The 27,191-nt window shown below is 38.6% G+C and overlaps 1 protein-coding gene across 6 annotated transcripts in view; it reads left to right on the forward strand.

Annotated features, from left to right (window-relative positions):
- Positions 1-27,191, forward strand: part of LOC137623482 (YLP motif-containing protein 1-like) — a 199,628-nt gene that overhangs the window by 59,608 nt on the left and 112,829 nt on the right. For 5 of the 6 annotated variants that reach the window (XM_068354350.1, XM_068354315.1, XM_068354336.1 and 2 more), the window contains 8 exons: positions 3,149-3,244; positions 7,842-7,922; positions 11,768-11,902; positions 17,805-18,004; positions 18,270-18,587; positions 21,195-21,274; positions 21,714-22,396; positions 24,545-24,588. In XM_068354350.1, the coding sequence (XP_068210451.1) occupies positions 3,149-3,244; positions 7,842-7,922; positions 11,768-11,902; positions 17,805-18,004; positions 18,270-18,587; positions 21,195-21,274; positions 21,714-22,396; positions 24,545-24,588 (1,637 nt within the window). The remainder of the gene's footprint in view (positions 1-3,148; positions 3,245-7,841; positions 7,923-11,767; positions 11,903-17,804; positions 18,005-18,269; positions 18,588-21,194; positions 21,275-21,713; positions 22,397-24,544; positions 24,589-27,191) is intronic. The other variant, XM_068354329.1, reaches the window with a different exon arrangement.

The following is a 27,191-nucleotide window of genomic DNA, read 5'->3' on the forward strand; positions in this document are numbered from 1 at the left end:
TCAAAATTTAAGAACATTTGGCAACATTGCTATCACGTAAACAACACTAGAAACACTAAACATGTAGTTGGGATAACGGGCGTACAGCTAATTACTATTAACTTAAACATTTCATAATACACCCAAAATATGGTAATTTACTTTGCCAGAGTCGCTGACTAGGAATTGCTGCTAAGATAGCTTGTAAAATCCTCAATTTTCCCCCCAAAACTGCTCTGCTAATTTAAGGGTGCGTCTTACCGCTTTTATTGTCTTATGACTCGGGAAATACGGTAACTGCATGTAATTTGAACTTTTTCAGCTCTGAATTCCGCTCTCCTTGCCTGCTATGGACCGACGGCCTTTCTTTGCGGGCGGAGGGAGTGCCTAGTCTTACCTGGTCCGCTCACTCTCGGGTGATTCCCTTCTAGCCGAGGGTTTGAGTTACTCCCCCAAGTAGTTGTTTTTGTAGCTGATATATGAATTATAACTCATCGTAACCTTATTTTTCCTTAGATAGCGATGCCGTTTTTCGTTCAGCTAAAGTAGCCGACATAGATCAGTTCGTTCCTGTGGATTCGGCCACTCGATGCCGACCTTCAACTTGAACAAGGCTTGTTGAAGGGAAGCAAAGAGTGCTGCCAGGAAGTTTGCCTCTAGGGGTTGAAGAACTTTCCCTTCCAAGGGAGAGCTAACCTCCCCGGGTGTTGGGCTGCTATCCTTTCCGAGGGAGGGTTTCCTTTCAGAAGCGGTTTAGCAACCTTCCCTCATTGGGGAGAATTGCTGACAGCTAGACGAAGAGCAGCAGCTGCTATCTCGTCGCCGAAGATTGTGCTTCTCCCCCTTGGGCTGGAGGAAAGCCAAGTCCAAGGCAAGGTCCTCCTTTGGGAGGACTTCTCTCTTGTCCGTGGGAGAGATTGTTCAGTGATCAGCATATGTTTTACGTCCTGGCAACAGTAATGTGCTTGCTGACAATCTAAGCAGAGCGACTCGGATAGTGGGCTCTGAGTGTCTTTGAATCATCTAGTAGCCAACGAAGTCTCAACTTTGTGGCATTTCCCCAACTGTGGGCCAATTCGCAACAGCCCTAAACTTCAGGCTCCCACTACTGTATACTGTTCCCCCAGTCCCAGACCTCCAGGCTCTCAGGCAAGATGCATTCCAAAAATGGTGGGACAGCATAGATGGGTTTGCATTTCCACCGCTCTGTCTGATAAAGCCCTCAGCCAAGTCAGGATAAGCAAGAACTTATCAATGACTCCAATAGCTCCGCTATGGTATCACACAGAATGGTTTCCGGACCTTTCAAAGGAACTTCCTTCATGAAACGATCTACTCAAACAGCCATATGCCAACATCTTCCAAAAAGCCATAGCATTGCTTCAACTTCATGCCTGGAAAATGTGCAGCAGCACCTGTCTGAGAGACTTTTCACGAGTTGCGGAAAGGATGCCTAGACACCTCAGGCGCTTTTCAGCGTCAGTCTTCCAGGCGAAGTGGTCATTTTTTGTGACGTATTGTGCAAGAAGTATCACTCCCCTCGATGCCTCTATTCTAACAATAGCGGAGTTCCTGGTATACCTTCAGAAAGAAATGTTTCTCTCAGTTATGGCAGTCAAAGGCTACCTTTCATCTTAAGATCTCACCTTTAAACTGAAAGAAATTTATTTTTCCTCGTCGTAGGAACTTTCTCTACTCTACAAAGTTGAGATGACTTGTCCCCAGTTGGAACTTAGACCTCCTCCTTGGAACGTGGTTTGGGTACTTACGAACCTTTGCGCCAGGCAACAGATCTCCATCTTACATGAAAGATGGTGTTCCTACTCACTTTCGCTTCAACCAAAAGTTAGTGAACTGCATGGTCTATCTTCTACGTATCCCTCTCAAGGAGAAGGGGAAATGTAGTACTCAGCATTGTCCCTGAGTTCATTGCTAAGACTCTGGGTATGCTGGACCCTAGGTTCGGCCTGTTCTGGATAGAGTCTTCGTTCTGTAACCGAAGATCCAGACCAACTGAGGTGTTACCCTAAAGGAAAGGCAGCAGTTCGCCCCCGTGTGCCAGCGCTTTTTTTCAGCACGGGGAAAGGTCAATAGGAGGGTCACTAAGAATTCCTTTTCCTCCTGGCTTCGTAAGGTAATCGAGTTTGCTCTTAATCTAGACCTTCCTCCTTCCTAATGACCCAGAGCTCATGACGTCAGGGGCATTGTAACATCCCTGGCGTTCAAGAAAAACTACTCTGTGCGCAGGTACTGCAAGCGGGCGTGTGGAAGCGTCAGATGACCTTCACCGCCCACTACTTGCAATACCTAACCCACCGGAACATGGTGACGTTTTCCATTGGTCCTGTGGTGACTGCACAAGAGGTGTATACACTTCAAGTACCTTGATGGAGAAGTAGGGGAAGGTTGAGGGCTGAGGTTACCTGGGTTATTCTGGGGTGAATGACTAAGAATGTCTGGCTCCTTTCTTCCTTTCACCTTCTTCCCCATCTTCCTCTCTGGAGAATCAGCACAGCGGACCTCACCTCTCTGCAGGTAAGATCTACTTCCCGTATGTATCCTAATTATACATAATTTATGCGAGGGTGGAGCTCCTACTGCACTCGACCATACATCGAGGAAGAGAGAACCCCGGGTCAAACCAAGGCCAGTTGGTGAGGACTTCCTCTCTCCTAAGGGTGAGTCACCCCTATAAATAGCGAAGGGTTTCTATTTGTGCAGGAACAAATGACAAATTTGTAAAATAATTTGTATTTTACCTTGCGTACAAACCTGGAGCTATTTATACAAATTGCCCCGCCACCCTGTCTCCAAGAAGTCCTGCCTGAAAGCAAAAGTTGTTGCTCTGCCCAAGTGTGCGAGTGAGGGGGTTAGCTGTGCTACCCCCACCCCCACCTGCTAACTAGTGGTTGGAGTTGTTATCCCTCACTAAAATTATCATGGTTCATCTTTCAGCTTTGCCGAATCCCCCTATAAATAGCCCCAGGTTTGTATGCTAGGAAAAATTCAAATTATTTTTCAAATTTGTCATATTTTGATCATAGGCTAGTCTGAAGTGAATAGTTGTGTATTCTTGACTCGTTGGTTATATTTCATGCTTTATGTATCTTAATCTGAACTTGAAGGAATCATTTATCAATAGAATAAGGACTTTTATTTACCCAAACAGATCGTGGTAGAGGCCGTGGGCGTGGTGGTGGCCCTGGAGGATGGTGGGATAATGAAAATATACCAGATGATAGAAATGCCCCCGAATGGAATAAAGGTAGGCTGCTTAGCTATTATTCTCTCAGAGGATTGATGTTACTGCACGATATCGAAAAGGCCTTTGTAGTTTAGGCATGTTAATACTTATACATTGTACACCAGCTGTTTACTTGCCCACTCTGCTAGCTCTTGCAAGAAAAAAAGGAAAAATTTTGATTCAGTGTAGGTATATTTATTTAGGAAATTTATTAACCCTTTTACCCCCAGGCTATTTGGAACTTTCCATCATTTAACCCCCAGGGGTTATTTTTTTTCAAGCACATTTTGCAGTATATTTTTTTTAAATTGCTCTAACAGCCTTAATTTTTTTCATGGAGAGGTCAGGATGGTCTCATTCTCTTGGAAAATGCCTGAGGTTTCTCAAAAAATTATCAGAAATATGCAAAAAAAAAATGTAAATAGCAGTTTTTTGCAAGGACGTACCGGTACGTCCATGGGGGTAAAGGGATGAGTTTTGTGAAATGTACCAGTACGTCCTTTTGGGGGTAAAAGGGTTAAAGAACAATATAGTAAGGGAACTAGTTTTCTGTGCTGCTTATCCCCCATTGTGAGTTAGATTTGCAATTAATAGCTGTGTGAGGAGAGTATACTAGTTTGCAGAACTAACATACAGTATGCAGTTTTCATTTCATCTGTCACAAAGTATTGAGACGATAAATCTCCGAAGAAAGAAAAGAATCCACACTGCAGTAGGTGGGTAGTGCTCATGCACAGTAGCGCCATGGTCCTTATGCTGTCATTCTGGTTTGTTCTTATTCTGTCTGTGCCTGTGACTTGTTGAGATATTATATAGAATGGCCTTTTTATTGCTTTGTTCTTATTTCATCCTCTATTAATTGATCATTTAATTTGGCTTAGCTTGGAATTTGCTTCCTTACAGTATATTTCAGTTGGTAGTACTGTCATCTATTCATCATTTTAGGAGATTCTATAGTACCAACTTTGTAATTTATTGAACTAACTTAAGACTTTGTGTTAACTTGATTTAGTTGTTTGAAATTGCTAATATCGGCACATACGGCTTTTTGCGAGGTCTAGGTTCTTGATATGTCTTGTTATTTTGTTCAGGCTTTGATGAGTAAGGTACTTTTCTTATTTTGTTATATTCGTTGTGGTTTTCCTTCAGCCTTGGATTAACCATTTTTAATGATGATTTCTGCCTTGTGTTAAGCTGTAGATTTGTTCTAAAACTTAATTCAATGATTTTAAAGATGTAATTATATTTTTTTGTTTTTCACAATCTTCAGTCTTTGCTTCATATATCTATTAAGCATATATTTGTTATAATATATACAAGCTAGAGAAGCACTTGGTAGAAAGCATGCCTTTGCCATGCCAAACAATGTTATGCTAATCTCAAAGCCACTGCATATTTTTTCGTCGATGTATTTTCTTCAAAATGTAATGGGTTTGTTCTTGGGTCATACTCCACGTGTCCACTAAGTTTCGTTGAAATTGTTTCCGTAGTTTTAGTGCAATATTCACAAAAAATAAAAAAAAATATTTGCCATTTACTTATAATTGCAGTATTTTCAAAGTACTGCTTCGTACTTGTACTTTTGAAGTGCTTCATGCTAAATGTTACAGATTCATCCTGGGGTCATACCCAACATAACTACAAACTTGGGTCAAAATTGGTGCTGTAGTTTTTTGTAAAGTTGCTCACAATCAAACAAGCTGAAAATTTTGTGAATATGTATTCACCCCTGTCTTGTTTTTGAGAAACTTTACACAAAAACTACTTTACCGATTTTGACCAAACTTGGTAGTCCTGTTGGGTATAACCAGGATGAATCTGTAACATTTTGGATAAAGTACTTCAAAGTACTGTACAAGTACGCAGCAGTACTTCGAAAATAGTTGCAATATTAAATTTTTTTTAACATAACGCAAGAAACTACTGAACCAATTACAGTATAACGAAACTTGGTGGATATATATATGGTATGATTCAAAGACAAATTTATTGGATTTTGAAAAAAATGCAATCGAGTAAGAGCAAAATAAGACTGATTATTTTTTGTTTGTGAAAAACATTTTGCCAAAACTACTGAATCAGTTTCAAGGAAATTTGATGGATGGATGTGGGTAATAACCCAAGGACAAATCCATTATATTTTTTAGGAAAATGCATCAAAGTACAAGTATGCAGTGGAGTTGAGAGCAAAATAAGACTGCTTGCTTTTTTATTGTGGACAAAATTGCCCAAAAACTACTTGCCCAATTTTTATAAAATTTTGGACATGTGGGGTATGACCCAGGGACAAATCCATTAAAAGGTTTTGAAGAAAATACATCGAAGTACAAGTATGCAGTGGAGTTCAGAACAAAATAAGACTGCTTGGTGTGGCGAAGGCATGCTCTCTACAGAGTTCTTGTACATTAATGTATTTTATCCAAAATGTTGCAGTCATCCTTGGGTCATATCCAACATGATTACCAAGTTTGGTCAAAATCGGTTCTGTAGTTTTGTGTAAAGTTGCTCATAAACAGACAGACAGAGGTAAATACATAACCTTTGCATAGTCTTCTATTTTGGCGAAGGCAATAATTTCGAGTGTGATTATTCGCTTAACCTGGTGGGATATGTTCCTTAGATACCCTGAAAGTCATAGTATGCCTATTTGGTCAAGGTTTTTAATTGTTTGCCTGTTTATCATTCACAGTAATTTTATTAAAAGTGAATGCTTATTCACATGGAAATGGAAAAATAATAGTAAATAGATTTCTCATAAGAAAATAAAATTGGGAAAATTAAGGCAGTAACATCAAACTTAGTAGTATTTCAGCTTCTCTTGAATTTATTTATATTGGCAACCATGATACACTAAAATTGCACCAGAAGGGTGTATTCTACAGTTGTACAATGCAATAATTGTAATCTATCCCAAGCGATGGGGTGTGGTAAACTGCCACCTGATAATATATTTACCTTGATTGCTTGCTAGGTGATCAACAGAGGCAAGCCCCCAGGTGCTCCTTGGTGCTTAATGGTCTTCCTGAGCTCAGCAAGGGGTCATATTGCTTGAATTCCATGAATTCAATACAATCTAATGAAGGTGGTTTCATGGGTTTATAGGCACTTGGAAATATCACACAGTATTTTGAAATCTCGTACGTATGGCAAAGATGGAAGGCATTGGTAGAGAGTAGGCGAACACAAACTACGATCTACGAAAAGATCAGCCAGAGTTTCCAAAGACGTATAGAAGTTACGTTGCCTGTGTGTTTGTTCACTTGCAGTTCGTACGTACATTGTTTTCACAACGTCCTCGTGAAATTTATAGCAAGGCCAATGTTACCCAAGGTTAAAGAAAGGACCTAAAGTAAGCAGGTAACAACAAAAAAGAACCTGAGAGAGAGGGAAACAGAAAACCGAGTACAAAGCTGGAACATTCTAACTAAAACTCTGGCAACAATAAAAAGCCGCTGGCAACTCATGACACCCTTACACCAAATATATTAGTAAACTTAGGGTTTAAATACCTCGGTTAGTGACCCTTCATGTTGGAATAAACAACAAAGTATCTGTTTTTCATCAATGGCAATTCTTATTAATACAAATGCCTGAGAATTTCCTATTTGGCTTTTTGTCATTGCCAATCTACCCATTAACAAGATTTTCCTTTTACCATTATATTAAGTTATTTTTATTTTTTTCATATGTATCTTGTGTAATTCCTACATAAATCTGTATGAGTTGAAGAGAGAAAATGGTGTGACGATAAAGCAAGAATTATATCTTCCAAACAAAATTATATAAAGTATTATAGATATCTATGAAATTGTTAAGAAGAGAAATTTTCATATTAGAAAGACAGGAAGGTAGTAAAGCCATCTGAAGTGTCTAAATACATGTGGAAGTGGACTTGGAATTAGGTTGTGGGTTAAGGTTTTGGAGGCTTCTTGATACTGTACTTTACATTTGTATGAGGGACCAAAAGTACATGGTAGAATTGGCATATCTTAACTTGAAACTCTCTATGAATGTTGGAATCTACCAGAAATCCTCTTCTCAGTCCATACCTCTTAAATTGATCAATTGTATTCTGAATAAATGATTTGGTTTAATGAGTGTGCAAATCATGAACAGGGATGGTAGCTTAGAATTTTAAATTGCTTTTAGTCTTCAGCTTTTAATTTTTTAATATTGGTAACATTAACAGATATTTTTTTATTTATCATAATAACAGTTATAGAATTATATTTTATTCAGACTTGCTGAACATTTTGAGGGGCTGATTTTATTTTCCAATTACCATATTTATAATATGCATGTTTGAAATTTTGGTTTGGGACACAATCCGATTGCTTTCTAAAGTTATGTGCTTGTTAATAACCTTTTAATATACAGATACGTTTTCATTTACAGTGTCATATTTCATATGCACCCCCTAAATTTAATGTACCCATAGCTTGTCCTATACAGTATAGAATATAGCTTATCCTTCCCAGTTTGCTTGGTGGTGTGAAGTACAGTATAATGCTCCCTATTGTTGTTGTGCCCTTGGTAGTGTTGATGGTAGAATTCACTGCCCTTGTGCTTTTTTATGATGTAAGTATGGTGACTAAGGACTCTGTTTGCCTATCTTAAGGGCTCAACCCAACCTGGCAGGCCTCCAGTAAGGATGATGTTCCACCAGAGCTAACCACTGGGTTTCTATCTCAAGACAAAGGTAAGTTTTTTTAAGGGGGCTCAAATACAGGTAGGGCAATCATTAGGACTATACAATTCCAATCTTGAGTTACTCAATATATTTGTGTTGTATTACTGAAAAACAACACAAGTTTGTAATCCACTTTTGTGTTTTATTTGTTCTTTAGAGCATATTGTTTATTTTACCAATTTCTCATTACAATATTATAAATTTATATGGATTTTATTTTCCATTTTTTATTTGTCTATTGAATGACCTTTCCGGTTTTCATCTTGGTTGCATACAGCACTGAAATATTTCTTTATTGTATTTGAGGTGTATTTTATTAGGGAATTCTTGTTCCCTATCCCTCTTTTTATTCACTTCCTTTTGCTGAGCCTTATTTTTGGTATTAAGTGTTTATATTTAGTAATAATACTATTGTACTGTATGGTACCCTTACACTTCCTGTCAACCATCATGACATAGGATAACTAAATTTTTTTTTGTAGGACACTTATTAAATGCTAATCGCTATCCTGTACCTATTGCAAACAATTTTTAGACAAAATTTACCTGTTTCTGTTTTGAAAAGTAAACTAGCCTATTATGCTAAATATTCAATGGCTAGGGTAACATGAATCCCCAACACATCAATAGTCTTGAGCTATTTGCATTACCGTCTTTTATCAATTTTCATACATACATGCATATACCAAGGCACTTCCCCCAATTTTTTTTTTTGGGGGGGGGAGCCGACATCAAACAAATCAAACAAAAAAGGGGATCTCTCCTCTCTACATTCCTCCCAGCCTGACAAGGTACTCAACCGAGTTCGGCTGGTACTGCTAGGGTGCCACAGCCCACCCTCCCCCGTTATCCACCATAGATGAAGCTTCTTAACGCTGAATCCACGGCACCGGAGGAAGCAGCAGGGCCTCCCGGAATTGCGTCGCAATCGCTCGGCATTCATTCCTATTTCTAGCACGCTCTCTTGCCTCTCTCACATCTATCCTCCTATCACCCAGAGATTTCTTCACTCCATCCATCCACCCAAACCTTACCCTTCCTCTTGTACTTCTCCCATCAACTCTAGCATTCATTACCTTCTTTATCAGACAGCCATTTTCCATTCTCTCAACATGGCCAAATCACCTCAACACATTCATATCCACCCTAGCTGCTAACTCATTTCTTACCCCCGTTCTCACCCTCACTACTTCGTTTCTCTACTCGAGATACACCAGCCATACTCTTAGACACTTCATCTCAAACACATTCAATTTCTGTCTCTCCGTCACTTTCATTCCCCACAATTCCGATCCATACATCACAGTTGGGACAATCACTTTCTCATATGGAACTCTCTTTACATTCATGCCCAACCCTCTATTTTTTACTACTCCCTTAACTGCCCCCAACACTTTGCACCCTTCCGTAAAGTAACCAGCTAGGTAGCCGAGACTAAGGTTGGATAATTCTAATTTTTAGAGGAAACGCAAATCTAATTTGCTTCAAGTCATTAACGAAGGTCTCCTCCCAGGGATTCTGATCTCCACTGTAAACTGTTTTCACCATGGTGAGTAGCATAGTTTCTTGCTACTTCAGGAAGTTTGGAATCACTTGTTCCTCGGCTGGATGTAGGAAGGTGCAGCATATAGCTAGGTTTCCTAACAACTTTGGAGGCTCTTTAGAGAAATAACCTTCCAGAAACAGTAAGCCATCTACAAGCTTCCTCTTGGGGACCTGATTCCCTGTTCTGAAATGCCATAGGTTTTTCTAACTACCCACCGTTCAGCAATACTTTATTAGGAATGTGGCCAGGATTTGCTGGATCTAGTCATGAATATTTGAAGAACCCTGCCCTGGTTGGAAATAGTTCTGAAGTAACTCATCCATAGGTTTCCCTGACAGGCTGAAGTCCTTTAGGCTTCATGTGTTGAGCATTTTAGACATTTCTTCAGATGCATGATTTTCAGAAACAGCAGCTACCTCTATTGCCTCTCCCTGCTGAAGCTCCACTACTAACTTAACCAAAGAAGTGGTCTAGATTCTCTTCCCCCTGAGGCCTCTATTCTGCTCAGACTATACTTCTTCCTTTTCATGAGGTGAGACCTTGAAATGTTCCTCATATACATCAATGGTTACTGTTTAGCCCATGTCCAGGTCATTGTATACAGAGAAATAGACATGAAGAACAAATTGTTCCTCTTTGACCTAATGAAAGACTAACCAGACTTGCCTTGACCAAAGGAAGACCTTTGAAAAGCTTCTCACCAGAACCTCTCTTGCAAGATGTCAGTCCCCATGAGGGTCATTACATTTATAAGCCTGTCCCTTACAAAAGATTTCTTGCCCAGGAACCAGAAAGGTTTTGAAGGAAATACACACAAATTCCTTAGTTGCTGGTCTTTATTAAAGGGCAAAGAAAAACACCAGCCTACTAAGGACCTTCCAGTCAAGACCTAACCCAACCAAAGTTCTGGCTAACAGTTTCTGCCCAATATCCATAAATGTAGCCTTCAGACATTATTGAATTTTTCCAACACGGAGTACTTACCTCGAACTACTTTCTTAGGAGTATCTGGGATCTCCTCAGAAAGTAGTTCAAGGTAATTACTGTTAGGAAAAATACAAATTACTTAGAATTTGTGATATATCAGCCTTTCTTGTGCTAAAGATGCGAAGACAGGATTCCACCTTTGCCCATTTTTATCGAAGGGATTGGACAAAAATCTGGACACCTATTTGGGTCACTCAGTCATGGCTGGGTCAGTTATTCGGGAAATGGATGAAGGTTTCACCATATACTTCCCTTAACCCCCAATTACCTCCGACAACAAAGTTGGAAGGAGTTTATTTTTTGCCCCCGTTTTTATGTTTGTAGTTTGTGAACAGCTTCCTTGCCACAGTTTTAATCGTTGAGTACGGAAATTTGCAGTGATTAACTGTTAAGTAAAAAGCTGGAAAGGATTAAATTTTGGGAGGTCAAACTTCAAGGTCATGGTCAAGCAAAATATCCAGTTCACATAATCAGCCATAAGTTTTGACATCATTGTCAACAGAGACTTCAAACTTAGTTCGTATTTGAGTGTATAAAAATCCACGCCAATTGATACATGTTAAGGTCAAAGGTTAAGATCGAGAAATAAGCTGCTGCAGCGGAAGTCTGCTCCCTACTGAGTGCCCCTCTAGTCTCTCATTTATATCTGTGGCATCTTTGGAGAATGGAACACTCATTGTGGTTTGAACCTGTCTGGAGGACCTCAGCTTTTCAAGAAGTGCTAACTAATGCTTTACCTAAACTGGCAATTGTAACATCAATGCCTCATGGGTGCATGACGTTTCAAGTGCCTGAAGGTATACCCACGATGATACAGTTCCTTTCTTTCTGGAGTAGTGTTGCCCGGGATTTCATTGAGAAAGCTTTTATATTACAGTACAGAAATATGTTTTTCAGTACACAAACCTATCAGTCTTAGGGATTATTCCTTCCAATATCTTCCCCCCTTATTAGATCTTCAGTAGAAACACGATAGAATGAAGAAAGAATCATTGGCACTCAGCTGGTTAGGTTAGGCCAGACAAAGCAGTGGCATTCATTTATTAATTTTCACCTTGTTTCTTTTTGCAAAGGTCATTATTCAATATTTGGTACAGACAACTTATGATTGATATGTTTGTATAGTATATTGGAAAACACTTATGGGATACCATATATTTTGCATTCTCAATTATGTGATGCACTCTATCCATTGGAATTCTATGCATACTGTTTTGTAAGATTAAACTATTAAAAATGGAGAGGTGAGTAGTTTTCCATTTATGGAGTATGGTAAGTTCATACAAGTATTCGTATATTTTATAATTTTTTTCTGTTTTAGGTGCTATTCCTGGTCTTGATTTACCTCAACCACCAACTGACACAGATAAAGATAAAGGGAAACCTGAAGATAAACCAGAAAAGAAAATTCTAAGTAAACCTCCTTTGGTGTCCAGCAACCCTGATGACAAAATAGGTATGTAATAGTGAAATTTTTCTGTATCCAAAATTGCTGAAACTTGAGTTTTAGATAATTTTCTCAGTTAGTTTATCATATAATGAATTTAGTTATAACCAACCATTGGGTTTGGAAAACTAATTTGTCCCTCTGCGAAACAAACCTTCATTTTAAAAGGGTAAATTCTAGTATGAGCTGGAGCCTACCTATGAAGAATTATTTAGGATCTGTCAACTAATGTGGTAGCTACTCTTGACCTGAGTATCAGGTAGATTGGGCTACTCTGCTGTTCAGACTTGTGTTTTCCATGTGGCCGTTGAAGTGTTCTATCTTTGTGTTAACTGGTTTTACTATCGTTTCAGTGTGAGAGCATAAGAAGGTTGTGTGATGAGGACTTGTCTGGATGTGGATGGTCGTCATTGTGGAACTTACAAGAGCCATTTAGATGTCAATCCTCATTCTTTATGTCAGATGTGTAGGAAACATCACTGCATGTTGGATTCTCCCTTTGCTGTATGATGGGAGAAATTTTGAGGTAGAAAATAAATCTAGACGAGATTACTCTCCTTTGATGGCTTCAGCTTCAAAGGGAAGTAGACTGTCTAAATCTCCTTTTCAGAAATCTGAAATTCTCCTTCCTGTTCCTTCTTTTTGAGTCTTTCACAGTACGAGACAATGAAGGATGTTGATCGTGTGTTTTACCAGAATTTTCCTGCCTAAATTGATTATTACCCTTGAGGTTGATCCTCTTGTAGCTTCAATGTCTCCATTCATTAGTGTGCTTGAACTGATGCTTACTGCTTGTCAGCTGAGACAACTCGTCATTCCCTGACCAAAAAGTTCCCTGTTGTGCCATCCTCTTCACCTCCTCGCAGTTTAGTCTCCTCCTATCAGCTTTTCAAAACTGATCGTGGCTCATTCAGTGAGTTTTCTGGCTATTCTTCACAGAAATAACCAGTACAATCAACGAAGGCCCCACCTGAACACCCACACTCGCCTTTGTGTTCACTCCCTTATATTCACCATCGTCGGCAAGGAGACCTGTACCTCCTCTTATGCCTTGTAGTCCTCGGGTTCTTCACACAATTGACCGATAGGATTTACGAAGGCTAAGGGTGAAGGTAACGCTAATCGAAGAGGTCTGCATCATGATATGGCTACTGAAACCATGCAATAATAGCACAAGGGTGTAATATGGGCAACGCGTCAACCATCCAACAAGGTAAGGTTGCATGATCCAAGAACACCATTCATCAATTCTGGGGGGCATGATGCATGTCCACTGATCAGCAGTTTGAGGGAGCACGCTGACATCTCTCACGGTTAGCAGCCTAATGATTCGCACCATTATGAATCAAGCCCTCACTCTTTTGAAGCTCCCCCTCTTCTTAGAGAGCAACCTTATCCTTCGGTCAGGACACTCCTACTTCTGTTGTTTTTGTGCCGAACAGGGATGTGTTACCTGTTCGGTAACCAAGTCCTCCACTTTAATCCTGCAAACTGTCAACCTGTGGATTTGACTGTTCCTCTGGATATGTTAGCCTTTGCCCTGCCTCAGCGGTATGACAGGCCATGACCTAAGCCCTTTCCATCGATTCCGAGGATGGCCCCTCGCCTTCAAAAGTCAATACCCATTAATGTTAGGCCGTTTAAGCAGCCTACTTCACAAATTTGGTCAGAAGCCAACAGATATGCACGCTTCTATAAGAGGCGTCAGCCTTGTACTCCAAATCCTCGTTGGGCTCTTGTCAAGTGGGAGTGTCGACTACTCTCCATTATACTAGATACCTCAGTTTGGAAAGATGTGGGGGGGGGGGGGGTGATGCCTGTCAAGTCATTGGACAGGGTGACAGTTCTACGGGACAGATCCCAGGACGGTAGAGGTCCTTCTTTCTGGGTATCCTGTCCCATTCACAAATTGTTGCCCTTCTCTCACTCTGACTCTGACCTTCTGAGCATTGTACTTAGGAGGTTCCACCAAAGGGCTACTCTTACAGGTCAAAATTCAGACTATGCTATGTAAGAGCGCCATAGAGGGAGTCCACGATAGGTCTTCAGACTTCTACAGCAGCTTGTTCTTGGTCGAAAAACTGAACTGTTTATTTCTTCAGATACGGTTCAAGATGGAGATACTCAGCACAGTTCTACAGGCAATCAGGCAATACAACTTGTTGTTGTTCTTAGACCTCAAGGACGTGTATTTTCAGATCCCAGTCCATCCAAGATCAATGAAATATCTTTGTTTCAGGGAAAGGAGATTACAGTTTTGAGTCCTTTGCTTTGACCTGTCTACAGCCCCTCTAGTGTTCACAGGAGTCTCTACTCTAGTGTAGTCCTGGGCTTATGCCATGGGAATCAGACGTTTGCTTTATATTGATAACTCTGTAATTGGCAGAATCCAAAGCTAAGGCTCTATGGCATAGAGATGATGATCTCGAGTTTTGTCAAGAGCTGGGGATCAGGATAAATCTCGAAGTCGGTCCTAAGTTCTCAACGTAGTCTTCAGTACTTAGCCATATACATCAATATGATTTAAGCAAGTGTTTCCATCTGGAGACAGGTTGCACCAGCCTTCTTCAAGGACTCGATTGAAGCGATACAGTGTCAGCAAAAACTTTTGTGGTACCTCGCATCTCTGGAATAATGGTTCCTTTTGGGAGGATGCACTTGCATTAAATCCAATGGGTACTAAAGTCCAAATGGTGCCAAAGGACAGAGCCGCCATCATTTCAAGTCACAGTTTTTGCAGACTTCGAGAAGAGAACCTGTTGAGTGGGTCCCCATTGTAGACCCTTCCTCAGGAGTTTCTCCTTTTCTCTGATATGTCTCAGCAAGGTTCAGGAGCACATCTCCTAACCAAGTATGTTTCCAGTCTATGGACTCTGGAGGACATGATTCACCATCTTCAAATCTATCATCTATCTAGATTTGAAGGTGGTGTACCTAGCATTGCTTTGTTTCACAGACTCCCTCCAGGGTCACTGGGTACCGTTGATGAGCTACAACACGACTATAGTGACGTGCCAACAAGTAAGACGGTTTGTTGTCTCACCATCTTTGTCAGTTAGCAGCGAAAAAACATTGGTGAGCCATACCCAATGCAGTACATCTCACGGCTCGGTACATTCTTGAGAAAAGGAATGTGATTTCAGACAATCTGACTTGCCTGGGATGGATAGCTGGCTCAGAGTGGTCTTTGAATCCTCTGGTGGTGAGGGAATTCCTTAGTTTGTTGGGTTCCCCTGTCATTGTTATGTTTGCCACTCAATTGAATAAGAAGCTGGAGGTGTATAGGTCAACAGTTCCTGACCCACCGGTAATGATGGAAGACCCTTTTCAACATCCATGGGATGAAATGGATATTTATACATTCTCTCCATTATTATTATTATTATTATTAAATGCTAAGCTACAACCCTAGTTGGAAAAGCAGGATGCTATAAGCCCAGGGGCTCCAACAGGGAAAATAGCCCAGTGAGGAAAGGAAACAAGGAAAAATAAAATATTCTAAGAACAGCAAAAACATTGAAATAAATATTTCCTATATAAACTATAAAAACTTTAACAAAACAAGAGGAAGAGAAACTAGATAGAGCAGTGTGCCCGAGTGTACCCTCAAGCAAGAGAACTCTAACCCAAGACAGTGGAAGACCATGGTACAGAGGCTATGGCACTACCCAAGACTAGAGAACAATGGTTTGATTTTGGAGTGTCCTTCTCCTAGAAGAGCTGCTTACCATAGCTAAAGAGCCTCTTCTACCCTTACCAAGAGGAAAGTGGCCACTGAACAAATACAGTTTAGTAGTTAACCCCTCGAGAGAAGAAGAATTGTTTGGTAATCTCAGTGTTGTCAGGTGTATGAGGATAGAGGAGAATCTGTATAGAATAGGCCAGACTATTCGGTGTCTGTGTAGGCAAAGGGAAAGAACCGTAACCAGAGAAAAAGATCCAATGTAATACTGTCTGGCCAGTCAAAGGACCCCGTAACTCTCTAGTGGTAGTATCTTAACGGGCGGCTGGTGCCCTGGCCAACCTACTACCTGATCAGGTGAGTCCTCAACATTTAAGGTTATCTCAGGACCTTTGATTAAAGCTTGTCTCCACAAATTGGTTTCATGCCAATTGGTGTCCAGATCTTCTCAAGATGCTCATGGAATTCCCCAGAGAACTTCTCAATAGGCCTACTCTTCTGTGCCAGTCACACATCAAGAGGTACCATAATGCATTGACTTACCTATCTTTTCATGGCAGTAGGATATCCAACATCTCAGAGAGAATGGGTTTTCCAAATGCACTGTAAACCAGATCTGACGATAGCTCCATAAGGTGTTGACAACCGTCTACCAAACAAAGTGATCAGTCTTCTGTGGTTAGTGTAGTTTCTGGAATAGCTCCGATTGTGGCCATTATTCCTGGTATAGCAGAATTTTCAGTTTTCCTACGGGAGGAGAAACTTATGTCGGTTGCCACGGAGAAAGGCTATCTCTCAACCTTCAGCCACGTTTTTTTTGGCTAATGGGAAATCTTTCCTCATCGTAGGAAATACCAGTTTTAACTTGGAGCTTCAAAGAGGCTTGTTACCCCTGAAATCAAACCTCCGTATTGGAGTGTAACCAAGGTTCTGAGGCCCCTTTAAGATGGCACCTTACGAACATTTACTGAAGGCCCATGACAGGGATCTTACCCTTAAGATGGTTTTTTATTAGCTTTGTCATTTTCACCACCTTTTGCTTTTATTATCTGCTATCATTCTGCTTTGTAACTGACTTCGTGGTGAAAATGCAGAATCCAGCAATTAGTTATTGTTGTTTTGACTCCTCAAATTTGTCACTTAGGGAGGCAACTGGTAATCCTCATGATTTGTTCCTTTGTCCTGTAAGGGGTATCTTTTTATATTTGAAGCGTGCCCAACAGTGTCGTTCTACAGTACATCATCTTTTCGTAAGCAGGGGCAGAAAGAAAAAAAGAAAGTCACTAAAAAAACGATCATTTTGTTTTTGCGAGACCATTCTCAAAGCCTATAAGCACCAAGGGGAATCCTCCTCAGGGATGACTCCTCAAGCACATGATATTAGGGATTGCTCACACTATGGTTTTTCGAAAGAACCATTCGGTGTCCCAAGTTCTTGAACCTGGTGTCGTGTCAGGAAGACAAACCACGTTTACAGTGCTGTCTAAAGGATTGCGCTCATAGGTCTTTGGACACCTTTTTTGTAGGGCCTGGGGTATCTGGCCAGCAAGTGGTATAGTGAGCCTTGCTCCTTACGGGGCAAATAGCATACCGTATTGTCTAAGTTAGTAGTTGTACTTCATTGTTAAGTTTTTTGTATGAGGGTTGAATGTCTGGCCTTTTTTTCTCTTGCTGTCTGGCCTTTTTTTTCTCTTGCTGTCGTCATTATCCCCTCACTGGGGATAACTAGTGCAAATGCTGAAGCTGGTCCCACACTTCAGTATAAAAGTTTTAAACCAACTGTGACCAGATTGTGGGTTGTAGCTTAGCTAGTAATAATAATGATGATGATAATATTCAAGGCCTACCCTCTATTATGAGAGCAGCTGCATCAGTGCATAGTACCAAAGTAAGATGATCTTTCCACGCCTTGAGTCTTGCTGTTTGCTTTGTGTATAAATGGACATTCTACAATGAGACATGTAGAATGTCTTAATTTATTGTAACTAAAGATAGGCCTGGAAGTTACACTCATTTAAATGGGTTCTTTAATGGCATCTGGGAACTATGATGATGTGTTTATGTTGGTCAGTCGATCATCTCTTGATTTTCAAGTTTTTCAGATTTTACTACCTGCTTCTTGTTAAATTAAGAATTTGTTGATGTTGGCTACTCCCCAAAATTGGGGGAAGTGCCTTAGTATATGTATGTATGTATGTATTATTTAGAGACCTTTCAAAATGTTTTCAGATGTGAAATTTGGCGAGTCTACAAAACTTCTTATAGGACCAATTGGTGTCCCCCCTAGCAAAGATAAATTCACGCTGCCCGGAGACTGGTACGATGATGATGATGAAAATGACAAAAAAGATAGTGATGCCAGAGACACAGGAAATAAATCTGATGATAGTGATAAACAAGAACAAAAGAAGCAACCTATGCCAGACCAAGTGAGTGTTTTTGTTTTGTTGTACAATATCCATATTAGGAGTTATGGGATGGTATTTGTTTTTAATTTTTTGCCAAGTGAGAAGAAACTTAAGTACATTGGTATTAAGGTGCATTTCAATTAATTTCTTGTCATAGTGAAATTTCTTAGTTTGTAAGTCAACTCCTTTAGAAGTATCATCTAGTTCTGGTAGATCAGCTTCCTAAGTAGGGTTTTGTCTCTTGAATTTTGAAGATAACAAATAAATTATTACTTGATATTTGCAGTTTGATTACAATGAAGGAAGACCTGGCTTCAATGTGCCCCCTCCCAACCAGCCATTTGGTAGGGGACTAATGGGTCCAGGAATGCGTGGTCCCCCACCAGGTCAAGGCTTATTGGGAGCAGGTCCTAGACCAAGTTTGCTGGGTGGCATGGGTGCAGGCCCTAGACCGGGTTTGCTAGGTGCAGCGCCAAATCAAGGCTTTCCATTTAGAGGCCCACCTCCTAATTCAGGGTTTAGAGGACCCCCACCAGGCCCACCAGGAAGGGAAGCTCAGGGAGGTCCACCAAGCAGGTGGAGTGAAAACAAATTGGAGAGACAGGTAAGGGCATAATGAAAGCAGCTATCTCAAGATCTTACTATTTACATCCAGGTAATTGACTATCCAGATGAGAGTAAGATAGTGAATATGTGAGAGGCTGTATAGAGAATGTGGAAGGGTGACCGCTAGGTGCTTTGAATGTATAGGTGAGTGACATGGAAAGAAATAGCATGTGTTTTTGTGTGTAGATGCTGAAGTAAATGAGAATATTGAATGCCTTATAGAAATGTATTTGAATAATGCTTGGCATTGGAATACTTAGTTTCCAAAGAAATGTTTACAAGTATACATGAGAAAGAAAGTGAGGAAAAGAATTTGATAGATTTTGTTTCAGTATGGAATAGATGAAGAGCCACGATGTATGTGAGGGTGGTAAGGGGAGTAGGTTTATTATTATTACTAGCCAGGCTACAACCCTATTTGAAAAAGCAGGATGCTAGAAGCCCAAGGGCTGCACTAGAAAAAAATCCCATCCCAGCACAGATATAAGAGAAAAATAAACAAACCACTGTATATAGGAAGGAATGAAAAATTAAATACTTTGAAGTTAGTAATAATGTTGAAATAGATGAGGCATACATAAACTATAGCAACCTGTTCAACAGATAAGCATTTGCAACAAGTTTGAACAAGTATGATTTTTTAATTAACTGCACATAGTACTACATACAAGATTTACTAATCTGAAAAGATCAGAATGGAAATGAGGGTTATAATTATTTAGAATCTTCTGCAACAAACACAAAGAACCAGTTGAATGATAGTGCAAGAGAGTAATATCCAGATAAAGAGTTTAATAAACTACATGTCTTTTTCTCCTTAATTAGTTTAACCAGAAGTTGGAATTTATATAAACAGGAGACAGTAAGGAAAATGTTTCTTGGTTAGTTTGTTACATTTTTAATGTGGGTATGCATGGTTCTGGGTATAATTGGGTAAGAGGGAATAGAAAAATTATATTTTCTGGTCAAAAATTGAAGAGTAGAATAATTTTAGCTGTGTTTGCAAGAGTGAAGAGAAGATCATTGTCATATATATATAGGTGGATGGATAGGATATTTGGGAAGAAGTTAGAGCAAAGAGAATTTACTGCAGAGAAAAGGGAAATGAACAGTTGGATCTCCTGATTGAATACATCAACTGAAAGATACTGTGAGTATTTAGAAGTGTTTTTTTTTTTTAATTGAAAGACTTCAGAAGTTGTGGGATTACCGATGTTTGTGAAATATGATTGGGTGAAGAGGGTCTCCTGTGATGAAAATAATTATTTTGTTGCTTAAATATAAGCGTGATAAGTACCTTTTAAGAATTATAGGGTCCAGAAAGTTACATAGAATGCCAGCAAATGTGTGTGGAAGTTGTTTTTTTTTTTTTTGTGTGTGTGTGGCATTGTTCAAGGAAATGGAAGTGTGTATCAGTTATTTGTTATGAGGCATGTGCTAGAAGTTTGAAAGTCCAAATAAAATAGTATTTGTGGTGTACAAAAAGTTTTAATGATGTAGATGGAATTTTTCTTGGAATTTGTTCATGAAAAGAGGTGCGCTTCAGTATGAAAGTGTCTAATATCTTTATGGACCAAGTGATTTAGGAAGTCAGAAAAGTGCAAATAGTGGGTAAGGAAAGTGTGTCATGAATTGATAATGAATTAGTTGGTTGCAGGTGATATTGAAGAGAAAGTTTAGAAACTGTTTTGATCATAATTGAATGTTTGCAAGAGGAAAAGGTTGTTAGTCTATCTGAGCAAGGGTAAGGGTGAATGTTTTTGTAGATGTTGGAAGAAGGGAAATGTGTAATTTATATAAATATTTGGGAGTAAAAAAAAAATGGTTTTTTTCACAATAATCCTATTACCAAAAGGAAATACATGACAGTGTTACACTTAGCAGTGCAAACTTAAGCTATCAGAAATATTTTAAGGAACCTCTTGAATACACGAGCAAAGGAAATTTGCTGGACCAGCATTTTATTTTTTCATGAAAATTTATTAATTACTGAGTTGCTATACTAATGGAAATGCCAAACTAATTCATGTTGAACTAATGGTATTTCACTGTAAGGTTTTTGTGCATTATACAAATTTGATGTCTTGATGAATTAATACTGTATAATGAAAATGTTTCATATATACTGTATTGATATATTGTTTTTTTCATAAAGAAACTAAAAAGTTTGAAATTGTTATCCAAACTTGTTCTAGTCACTTGTACACTTCTTGACTTGCACTATAGTGGAGCGGATAACTTTAAAATAATTGAATTAAGTCCCTCTTGACCTGTCTCATCATCAACCTCCAGCCACAGAAAATTTTCCCATTTTCCAAGATGGCTGGCAGGTTTTCATAGTGGCCTCTTGGCTAATACTGTATCTGAATATTGATGTTTAATTGGTTAACCTCATTCAAATTCCTCACTCACTCCCAATTTATGGTACTAGAGGTCAAAGCCTATTGAAAGGAAGCAAAATGGAAAATTTTTGATTTGTAACAAATGATGATATAAGCTAATTTTTGAGATAGAAGCAATTTAATTAAAATAATACTAGCAGTTTCAATCCAGTGATGATGATATTGGTTTATTGTATAAAAGTGGCTATTTTTTTCATCTACAGGTAATGGATAACAAACCAGTTCAGGAGGAACCTCCTCCAATAATGAGTATTTCGGAACTACTAGCTGACGAAAGTTCCATGCAAGTATCTCCACCTTTGTTTCTTGTGCATAAATGTCGTTTAAGAGATAAGTGCATACGACATTTGAAGTAATTTGGTTGTATGCAAAATACAAACCATATAATATAGGAATATTCCGGTGCAATTATCTAGTGTATTAAAGGACTCATGATTGTTCATCTTGGAAAAATACAAATAAGAATGAATTTTTTAATGTTGCCCCATGTCTGCCAATGTGCCCTGTTATTTTTAGAATTTGAAATGCTGCTAATTTTGAGTTTTTCTAACTTATGGATTGAAATATTCTAGCTTATTGAAATATTCTTGCTTTTATACAAATTGTATGGTTCCTTGTATATGCATTACTGTAATTGGTAGTCTGCTATTGTACAGTTTATTTGTATTTAAAAAAATTTTATCAGTTCTTTAATGTTTTCGATACTTTTTTGTGTACTACAGGAATGAAGATGTTAAAGATGAGCCTTTTGTGGTTGAACGAGAGCCCCTTGACCGCAGAAGACCAAGTTGGAACGATCGTAGTGATGACAGGAATGCAGGTGGTCGTCCAGCAGACTCTTTCAACCAAGATCGATGGGGTCCTCCTATTCCTGATAAGAGAGGGATGCAGATGGATAGAGACAGAGAACCTTTTGCTAAAGACAGAGAGCCTTTCAGCAGAGAGGACCAGGGACCATTTGGAAGAGATAACAGACCTCCATTTGGGAGAGATGACAGAGGTGATTGGGGTCAGAATGACAGAGACTTTGCCAGAGGCCCAATGGATTCCTTTGGTAGAGGAAGAAGAGATAACTTTGGAAGGGATGGTCCTCCTGATACCCAAATGGAAGACAGATTTGGGATGCCTCCTAGAGATAGACTGTTTGATAAGCGAAGAATAGATGACAGTTTTGACAGAGAACCATTTAGTAATGACAGGTACAGCTTGAGAGGAGCATTTGACAGAGACCCTATACGAGATGATCGAGAATCTTTTGGTAGAGACAGAAGAGATTTCTTTGACAGAGATGACAACAGAATGTCCTTTGGTCGTGATGATAGGCCACCTTTTGCAAGAGACTCTTTTGGCAACCAGTCTCCATCTCGACCGTCATCGTATGATTATGGTCATGGTTCAAGGGATGGTGAGTAATTAACCAAAACCTCAGCATTTTTTCCTAATTCTTTAAGGATGGTGATTTATATTTCCATTATTTTATCAATTGACATTACTTGCACTGTTTGAGGGCAATTTATTATTTCTCTGCCACTGCCTTATTGTAGTATGTCACATCCATTTTGGTTTCTTTTAGTTTTATTTTATTATTAACTGTGTAAGCTTGGTTGTTACTGAACATGTTTAGTTTATTTCATTGTATTTATGATTTTGTGTTACCTGGATTAAGAATTACTCTTGATTTTCTGTCTGGTCTTGGTATAGGGTTTGGTAATGATTTTGCCAATATACTTTGTACATAGGTTTTCCTTTCCTTTCCTGGAAAGTTTTCAAGGAAGTAATGAAAATAACAAGATAAGTATGCCAGTATTGATAATGAGGTCAAAATAAAAGCCAGGAATGACTGGAGAGAATGTTTAGTCAGTAAAGCAGATGAGGCTGACAAAGCTATGAATTTAGGAAGTGGCTATGGTGTAAGAATTGCTCATAGAATTATAAATGAAATCTTGATTGGGGCAAAGAAGAAGAAACATATACCCATCAAAAAGAGAGATGGATCCATTATAACAACAGAAGATGAAGAAAGACAACGTTGGATGGAACACTTTGTTGAGGTCATGAATAGGAGATATGAAGGGAATGATTTAATTGATAGACCCGAAGATTATGAAGAACTTGATGCGTCCATGAATGAATTCAGTGTGTTTGAAGTTGAAGCTATCCTCAAAACACTTCAAAGATGTAAAGCCCCTGGATATAATGGAATAACTGGCGAGATGATACTGGCCGAAAATTAAGTGACTCTCAGACTACTTAGAAGATTATTTTGTAGAATGTGGCATGGAGAGTTAAAACCTGATGAATGGGAGGTAAGTGTGTTGGTGAATATAGCAAAAAAAGGAGACCTGACTGATTGCAATAATTACAGAGGCATCACACTTTCGTCCGTTGATATGAAAATATATAGTATGCTTATTCTAACGAGACTGGAGAAAAAGATTGATGAAAACCTGAGAGATGAACAAGCAGGATTTAGAAAAGGTAGAAGTTGCTCTGACCAAATTTTCATTTTGAGACATATAGAGCAATGCGTAGAGTATAGAAATCCACTTTTGATGGCGTTTGTGGACCATGAAAAAGCCTTTGATAGCATGCACCGACCAATTTTGTGGAGAGTCCTGCGTTATTATGGAAATTCATGAGCATAGCAAGTGCAAAGTTAATGTTAATGGAGTCTTATCAAATAAATTTCCAGTGAAAGCAGAACACCACAGGATTTGCAATGTTTGCTTACCAGAATGCATGAAATATCACACGAGGTTGGGCTGAAGATGAATAGAAGAAAGACGAGATGATGAGAATGTAGTATGCAATGGAAGATGAAGTATCATTGAAAGGAGAAAGGATTAATGAGGGAGAATCATTTAAGTATGTAGGAACTATGATCTCCAATACAGGGTCTTTAGAATTAGTTTAGTGAAAGATTGAAAAAAGCAAATCAGACAATGGCCAGATTAAGTAAAATTTGGAAATTAAATCGCCAGAAATTACATGTAAAAATCAGACTATATATCAGTTTAGTGAGATCGGTGTTACTGTATGGACGTGAGTCGGTATGACAATGAAACAATCCCCAATAGATTTAGTAGATTTGATTACCTGCTACTGTATTATGAGACCTATTTGAATTCTCTTCATGGTTTTTTCATATTGAGAAAATCCAGTTGACTCAGCCATAGAAGGGTTGAACATATCAAGCTGATGGTGGGTGGGTATTACTAAGATGTACTGTTTATTTATATACATACATATACCAAGGCACTTCCCCCAATTTTGGGGGGTAGCCGACATCAACAAATGAACGAAAACAAAAAGGGGACCTCTACTCTCTACGTTTCTCCCAGCCTGACAAGGGACTCAACCGAGTTCAGCTGGTACTGCTAGGGTGCCACAGCCCACCCTCCCCCATTATCCACCACAGATGAAGCTTCATAATGCTGTTTATTTATAAGTTAAAATATTAATGTTGAATGGAGTAAACATACTGTATTATTTTAAGTGTTTTATATGCCATTGTAATATAGTCTGAAAACCTATGAATTATTTTCTTTTTCAGATAGAGGATCCTCATATAATGTCGACATGGATCTTGAAAGAGAGGTAATTTTTAGTTTTTATAGCTTGCAATATTTTACTTATTTTTTCAGTAGCATATTTGGAGTAGTTTTTTTAATAGTTTATATTTTTCAAAATTGATTTAGAAACTAGAACAGGCACTCTGTAGTTTCTTTTGTATGGATGACTATAGTTTGACAATTTGGTAGCATTTTTTCCACCTTCAGATCACTTTGATCTTCATAGGAGGGCCGCACCAAAGGTCTGAGGTCACTTGGACATGACCTTCTTTTACTGTTACCTCTGGTGGATTCATTCCTTATGCACCTTTATAGGAATTTACATATACCTCAAGAAATCATGGTCCATTACCCAGCTGACTAACTCCTTTAATTGGTTTATCTTTGAATGAATATCCTCTTGAGAAGTCTATCTCAACATCTTTTTGAAAGGGAGATATACATACATACATATACCAAGGCACTTCCCCCAATTTTGAGGGGTAGCCGACATCAACAAATGAAACAAAACAAAAAGGGGACCTCTACTCTCTACGTTCCTCCAGCCTAACAAGGGACTCAACCGAGTTCAGCTGGTACTGCTAGGGTGCCACAGCCCACCCTCCCACATTATCCACCACAAGATGAAGCTTCATAATGCTGAATCCCCTACTGCTGCTACCTCCGCGGTCATCTAAGGCATCGGAGGCAGCAGCAGGGCCTACTGGAACTGCGTCACAATCGCTCGCCATTCATTCCTATTTCTAGCACGCTCTCTTGCCTCTCTCACATCTATCCTCCTATCACCCAGAGCTTCCTTCACTCCATCCACTTAAACGACAGTAAACTTTTCCCTCTTTTCAAAAAGACTGGGATATATTGGTGCATACCAAGTTTATGGATGTACCTGGACCTTGAGACATCTAGTTCCTTAAATTCTTCTCTGTGCAAAGGCTAAAAGTACTAAATATGTTCTTTTTCTTTTTCATCACATCATTTTAGCAAACTAGAAGTTTTATATAATACTTTAAAGTGTTATCCCAATAACTTCTTTTATGACCAATTAAATCTTGGTTTCACAAATTATTTGAAGTTGGTGTAAATGTTAAAATAATTTTAATATACTTTTCTATTATGGGTATTAAGGGAAATTAGGATGCTGATCAAGCAGGTAACGTTGTTACAACTTTAACCAGGACAAATATAGCTTCTTTTTTTAGTGATTGCTGGCAAACATTATGCGATTGATCGCTTATCCCACTGAAATGTTTCCCTCCCCAAATAATATCCTATCAATACATTTCTGACAGTTTTTTCCCATGAATCTTAAGATCACTATGCTTGGAATTTGAAAGACTGTGGTATGAATATACTTAAGGAAATTTGTAAGTGGTGTTTTTTTTTTTTTTTACTTCTGATCGTGCACAACCTTCTTACATACACAATTGACGTTAAATTTAATGACAGCAGCGTTTTCTTCTCTGCAGAGGAGAGCGAGAGAAGAATTGGTATGTTCTGTGAAATACAATGTAGAAGTAATTATCTTCCTTATTTAGTTACACACTTATGGTCCTGTACACCTAAAACAAGGCTAACAAATCAACATTATTTATATAAAGGTTTGGTTGTTGTGGTGAAAAAAGCTTAAATGAGGAATAAGATATCTCCTTGAGAAGGCGGTTTGTGTGATCATCATCATCTTATATGCCTATTGACACAAATACAAAGCCATTAGTCTTAGAACCCATATCTTCCATGAAACTTTGAACTAGATGCACCATCTTCACTTTTTAAGGTGTATGTGAATGAATGTAGATGCATTAGAAAATCATTGTAAAATTAACATAAAATTCAAGTGTCTGACAAATATACAGTATATATTTTGAACATACTATTATTGGATATTGGAAACTAAAATATGCAGTATGATATATACAGAGAATAAATTAAGATACTAAAGTAAGTATAGAGGTTTTCTAATGTTGATCAGAATCAATTCATAATAACTAAATTAGAAAAAACCATTGACAAAATGTTGATTTTTTTTCTTTTCAAGTCAAACTTAACAAATTTAGAACTGCTTCCTTATTGAAGAGTAATGAGTCTTAACCAGTGGCCTGTGTTTTCTTCTATATCAACTCAATTAAAGATCATTGAAGATAGAAGCAGTATAGTTTTACTGACAGCCAGGAAACTGGAAAAGGGAAGAAATGGATGTTCATAAGCAGAGTTTATTCTTGTTGAAATAGGATTTAAAGCTATCGTATATATGAGTGAATGTGTGTCATTTGTGGCACAAAAGCCTAAAAACCTTGTTAATTTCCTTGTGAGACAATAAGGCTACTTGAAATATGTTGTCCATTTTATAAGGCTTATTATCCTCGCTTTAGTGTTTTATTTATTGCAAAGGAATTGTCCAATATGTTTGAAAAAAAATTGTTTCGATTATACTGGTTGTCTTAAAAAAATTTTTTCCTAAATATATCATTTCATTATTAAACTTTTGTTGGGAAGAGTGAACAGGGTGTACGGTATATGATATTAATTTCATCTTTAGGAAAAAAGTATAAAAAGCATTGAGGAAATAGCTCCTAGGAGCAGTTATTGGAAGTTTACTATAAATGAAGGTGTCAAGGGAATTTTGATCAT

Source organism: Palaemon carinicauda, chromosome 2 (genome assembly GCF_036898095.1).
Source record: "Palaemon carinicauda isolate YSFRI2023 chromosome 2, ASM3689809v2, whole genome shotgun sequence".
In the NCBI taxonomy this organism is placed as follows: domain Eukaryota; kingdom Metazoa; phylum Arthropoda; class Malacostraca; order Decapoda; family Palaemonidae; genus Palaemon; species Palaemon carinicauda.